Source organism: Cibotium barometz, chromosome 56 (genome assembly GCF_041138505.1).
Source record: "Cibotium barometz isolate CiBa-2024 chromosome 56, ASM4113850v1, whole genome shotgun sequence".
NCBI lineage: Eukaryota > Viridiplantae > Streptophyta > Polypodiopsida > Cyatheales > Cibotiaceae > Cibotium > Cibotium barometz.
In genome coordinates this window covers 7,525,580-7,531,633 of record NC_141101.1, presented here as the reverse complement: position 1 = coordinate 7,531,633, position 6,054 = coordinate 7,525,580, and the positions used below count along the sequence as shown (strand labels likewise).

At 40.8% G+C, this 6,054-nt stretch overlaps 1 protein-coding gene across 1 annotated transcript; it reads right to left on the bottom strand.

Moving 5' to 3' along the window:
• Positions 1–221: 221 nt before the first annotated feature.
• Positions 222–2,565, bottom strand: LOC147606849 (pentatricopeptide repeat-containing protein At2g01860-like). The gene has a single exon (XM_086791420.1). It carries the CDS (start codon positions 2,524–2,526, stop codon positions 1,126–1,128), a length of 1,401 nt encoding a protein of 466 aa, XP_086647546.1. The 5' UTR covers positions 2,527–2,565; the 3' UTR covers positions 222–1,125.
• Between the last annotated feature and the right edge of the window lie 3,489 nt (positions 2,566–6,054).

Below are 6,054 nucleotides of genomic sequence, written 5' to 3'. Positions count from 1 at the left end.
CTCTACGGAATCTAAATCTATACCTCTGTAAGTATGATCTAGAAACAGAGCATCAAGTCAGAATAATAAAATGTGCAAGCACCACAACTCCTTGAAGTGTGAATACTTTCACAAAACTCCCTGTACATGCATGCCTTTTGTTATCAACACTCCAAAATTAAAACCAAAAGTCTATTGCATCCTTCTTACAAATATAGCCCTCATAAAATTTCGATGAAAAACCAAAAGTCTATTGCATCCTTCTTACAAATCTAGCCCTCATAAAATTTCGATGAAAAACCACACATTTTACAAAAGCAGAGTTCTGTTGGATCCCCTACCTTCCCACAAGTCTTTCCAGAAGGCCTTTAAAGAAGATAAAGACCAATTGAGAGAGCACCTAACTATGACTCTGCCACACACTTGGCCACACTGAATATGCAGAGGCCAGTGGCCAGCTTACAAATCATTTCCCTTGTGGCACAAGGGGAGGGAGTTCCATCCCCTAAGTACATTCCTTAAAAAAGCCAATTGTAATGAGGTGATGAAAATTACTACCTTTCATTGATCCACATAGTAACAAAAACTCGGCATTGCAAAAACTGGTGATGGGCCAAGTGTAGACTTCTAAGCAACAAAAGTTAAAATTTCCATGAAAAGTGATAAAACCCTGCTCAGCCAAACTAGAATCCAAGAGAGGGCGAATCTACTGTACAATGCCAAGGGCTACATGGTCCAATATGCAGTGAAATGGGTCTGACAGTTGATACCACAGCAAATCTGCCAGTCTGCTACCTTGCCTGTGGCCCCCTTGAACCTTGCTGCATTACACTCCCTTGATGGGTTAGAGTTGACTTTTGGTTGCTGCCAAAATCCCATAACACTGATGGGAATTCTCCTGCATTTATATATTCTTGCAGAAAAATAGCCCCTTTGAAGACAGGTGCTCTTGATTTGAACTGCATTCATGGGCTTAGACTAGGCTCTTGAATGTCCCCTTTGGGTATATGTGCCCATGTCAAGTGCCACATATGACCCCCCCCCTCCCCTGCTTGCACGTGTGCTTACCTGGAAGAAGCAAGGGAATGAATACAAAGTGAAGATGATGGGACCTTCGGCCTAATTAGATGGTATGACCTTTCCCAATCACACGTTGACATAATCTTCCAGGGTCACCACTGGCATACCATCTCTTTTCATGATCTCCAAGAACTCTCTGGCCTTGCCAAGCCTCCCATCCCTAGAACAAACTTTGATCAAGTTCATGTAAATGTCACGAGTCACAGTGATTTGCGCCTCCTTCATTCTGGCAAAGAGCCGCAAAGCTTTTGAAGAGTCCCCCAACTCTGCACAGACCTCAAACAAGGCATTGTATGCAAGAAGGTCAGGATCGCATCCACTTTTCTCCATCTCCCAATAAATGGCCAATGCATCCCTGTGCTTCCCTGCACTTGAAAGGGAAGTCATGACAATTTCATACATGATGGCATTTGGCAGAAAACCCGCATGTTTCCACCATTGAAAAAGGCTCAGCACAGCTTCATAGATTTTTTCCTTCCTGCAAGCAGCCATGACAGAGGTGCAATCCTCAAGGCTTAGTTTCAATTCTGCAAATGTACCTAGCTCCTGAACAAGCATTCTCACTTCCTGCTCCTTGTTGAGACGGCTGGCCAGAAGGATTAGCTCTGCATACAAGCCTTGATCAAGTGTGAAACCACAGTTCTCTGCCTCTTTTTTAAGGAGCAGGGCGCGATGTAGCAGACGGGCGGAGACAAGGCCACGAGCGAGGGCTTCAAAAGCCATAGGGGATGTGGGAGCCCAAGCTCGGAGGAGATCCCAAGCCTGCTCTTCCATGCGAGCTTCGGCTAAGACTTCAATGGTGGAAAACAGGGATTTCTCGTCAGGCCAGAGGTGAGGATAATGTTGCTGCCATAGGAAGGCGTCTAGGGCTCTGAGTGGCTTACCTAATCGGCCAAGCTCGCGGATGGTTGCAGAAAGGGAGCCTCGTAGGAGGGTGTGCTCACATCCGTGCAGAAGGCTGGAGACATGATGGCCATCAGGAAGGCCACTGATTTGTACGGCAAGGTGGGCGAGGTAGCGCTTGTCCTTGGCATGATGGGGCCCCATGAGCATGGCCATGTGAGGCTTGTGACGCCGCCTGGGCAAGCCCACTGGGCGATGCTTGGAGGGAAGCCTGGGCGCCGGAGGGGGTGGCCGTTTTGTTGAGCGTGGCCTCGGGGGCCTCTGCAGGAGGGCAGCCACTATGTCCAACTGCTCTGCTGTCCAGCCCTTTGGATCGCCATGGTCCCTCTTCTTCTCGTCCACATGCAGCTTTCCGTTCCCTTCTTCTAAGGATGATGATGCCGACGGAAATGGAGACTGAGCAGCGGCTGTTAGAGGCAGGAAAGAGGGGCGGTGTCCATGTGGGGAGCCTGCGAGGAGGGTCTCTGTTGCAGCATGCAGGAAGGAGCCTGTTCCCGTCATGGCCATGGGGAAGGTGTTTCTGAGGTAGCAGGTGAACGATAACCTCCCTCCTCCTATTGCCATCCACGGATTCCAGCGTTCTAACTTGTTGTAGAGCTTGCTCTCTTCAACAAAATTTAAGTGAGTTATATTTTGTAAAATTTATCAATAAATGCCTTCTCAAAATGGTCAATCTTCTATTCAAATTACAATGAGCAGGTTTTCAATCCGGCTCAATAAAATGTATTTCCCGGACACTGGTTCCCATTATTGCACAATGTGAGTATATTTTCCGTTTCTTTTTAGAGAGCGAGCGCCCCTTCCTTCATATGGTGTTATCCATTGTGCACAAATTATTGCCTCAAGGATGCTTTAAATATAAAACTTCCTGACAATGCTCTATCAAAAACATTAATTAGAGCAAGACAAACTTTGTTCTTGAGATCATCGGCTCTATATTGCATATAAATTTCTATTCCCATATAAATATCTTATGTACTAGTATTATGTGAAACATTTTTTATAATGAGGGTTGTCTAGATCTTTCATACTAACCTATCATCCCATGAAATGTGTGCATTTTTTTTTTGCCTTAAATCTCTACACATTTTGTAAAAATTCCACCAATAGGATTCTTCTTATCCCATCCAAGATACGTTTTGATGAGTTTATTGACTCCAATAATTGACTTTGCATTAATCCTAATAACCATTTGATAGTGTAGATGGAAAATTGTACCTCCTCTTTCCAATGAGCAACTTCTAGCAAGGCATTCTTTTGTGATAAAATCATGAAGCTTATTTAGTAATGCTTCATCAATATCACTACCACCTAATGATATTGTCACACTTAACTCAAGAACTTTGAAGGTGACATTGGGTTGGCCATACAATGCCTCATCATTAGATAGCTTCTACCACGACTCTTCTTACTTGAAACCTTAATAGTTGAATTGTTTGAGTTTGTAAATTTCCATGTCCCTGTTTCTCTTGCTCTTTTTGACATCTTCCTGCATCATAGACAAAGAGAGAGAAGAATATGTAAAACTTTTTTTTTTAAAGCTTATGAATTTTGAATATTTACCTAGTATCATGCAAGCACTTGAAAGATTAGTCTAGGCATCCCATACGTGTGTGAATGTGGGTCTACAATGGATTTGATGTTTGATGTGATTACATCCCAATAAAAAATGGGAGTCTAATGTTCTAATCCATCAAATGTCAAATAATACCTAAGTGTTTCCAATCCAATAAATGTCAAATAGTTACTATAGTTTAATCCTTCAAACATTTAAAAAATGTTATATTAATAATGTCAAGCATTTTACATAGTTGTTTTTTTCATAGCCAAATGCAAATAAATGGCTAGTTACTAACCCAATGGATTCTAGTATCCATTCATTATGTATACATTGTTCTAAACAGACAAAACATACATACCAAGATCAAATGAAGTTAGTTTTTAGGTAATTCTCTTCCACCATGTTACACACAACTCCTTGCATGTTTTTGCCTTAGGTATGATCGTTAACAAAATGAACACATCTCAATAGTTTTAGTTGTCTACATATTGGTGCCCTTCAGGCTTCAAAAGGGTATTCATGTACACCATAGTCCTTTAGATGAGCATGCCCACAAAACCATTTCTAAGGTGTAGCACTCTTGTAAATGGCAATTCTCTTCCGCCATGTTACACACACCTCCTTGTAGGTTTTTGCCTTAGATCGCAATGAACGAATTTGATGAGTTTTTAGTTATCTATGCACTGGTAACATCAAGACTTGTAACTATCCATGACGCGTAACTATCCACTAGCATGCACATAATATTAGCATTAGCACACAATTGAATATAACTAATTATTGATTATCATTTTCCACTAATTGTGTGCCCCTATCCTCTTTGTTGTGTGAACCCTTACATTACAAAAAGACTTCAAGACTTCAAGAAGATTGAGGGGTTTAAAAGGGGAGGGAAGAAGGGGAAGGGGGGGTATTTGTGTGTGTAGGGGGCACTGCTTATGGGTGGGACTCATTAGATGATAAAATGATTATCATTTTCCACTAATTGTGTGCCCCTATTCTCTTTACATTACAAAAAGACTTCAAGACTTCAAGAAGATTGAGGGGTTTAAAAGGGGAGGGAAGAAGGGGAAGGGGGGGTATGTGTGTGTGTAGGGGGCACTGCTTATGGGTGGGATTCATTAGATGATAAAATGCATTTATAGTTGTAGATATGTGATCCGAGTGATCAACCAACAAGGATCCATGGTAGTAGAGTTTGGATCTTCTTTATAGGAACACTAATTGTTTTGTGTTCATTGAGCTTATAGTGCTTGTTAGTTTTATTTTCTTGCATGTTGGTGAAATATAAGTAGAGTTTTGTGTGCTTGAATGTATACAAAGTGTGATGCCAATGATACTTTGTTGAGGTATTAAATCATCAATTTCACCTTGTTCTAATTGTCCAAGTTTTTGTTTTTGCAAGATGAGCCAAGTTTGTAGATGTTTATTTTTGTTGAGGGAAACATTGTGGTGTTGAATTTGCTCAGTAGAGGTAGAGAACATGTGTGTTTTATTATGTGGCAATGTTCTATATATCAATTATGTTTGTGTTGAATCCTTTAGGACTAAATGCAAACTATCTAGTTTCAAATCTCAAGCTTTATGTATAATTTGAGCTACCAATGGTTAAATTGGGAATTTCTTCCTTGTGGCACTTTTAAGGGGGTTTTTAGTGTATTTGTGTTCTGTTACTATCTTAAAAAGCTTCATGTGTGTAACACTATTGAGGGAAAAATGTTATCACATGCACATTAACGGGCATACCCTTGTGCATCCACCACTCAACACTAATGTACAAAATTGAAGGACCATTTCACAAAACCTTCCTCGCCCCATGAACATCTTGTGAGAGCCAAAAATGAGAAGTGCACTTGCTCATCAAGTGTCCATCAAGATGATAAAATGATGTTGACTCGGTCAATGACCCTGTTGATAGCACTGACTAGGTTAACATCACCCCCCTTCCTAGCTCGCATCTAGTCCTTTCAATGTGGCATTAGGGATGGATGGAAAGCCAAGCACTTTTAGACCCAAATTTTCCTAGTTGGTGCTTTTGCATTGTATTGATGATGAACATAACAAAGTTGGTCTCGATTATGTTATAATCTTTCCAATTCCCAAACAAGAAAATCATGCCTTGAATACATCGGTCCATGTTCTTATTGGGTGCTATGTCATTTAAGCTTATAATTACTGGACCTTAAATGGGCATCTTGTATATTACACAAACAAGAAAATCATGCCTTGAATACATCGGTCCATGTTCTTATTGGGTGTTATGTCATTTAAGCTTATAATTACTGGACCTTAAATGGGCATCTTGTATATTACACAAAGAAGAAAACAATCAAGGGCCATTTAACAAACTAAAGGATCGGGGAACATCATAATAAGTGTCGATAAAGTTGATCAATGCCTCTCTTTGATTGCTAATTTTAAGTTGAATGAGTGTCCTTTAGGATGAGGAAGTTATGACTGCTTTTTTAAATTTGCAAACTCCTTTCACAACAAGGAAATGGAATGTATATGGTATTGATGTGCATTGCTTG

Excerpts from the sequence above, each read along its gene's own strand:
- LOC147606849 (XM_086791420.1), bottom strand. The coding sequence starts at position 2,526 with ATGGCAATAGGAGGAGGGAGGTTATCGTTCACCTGCTACCTCAGAAAC.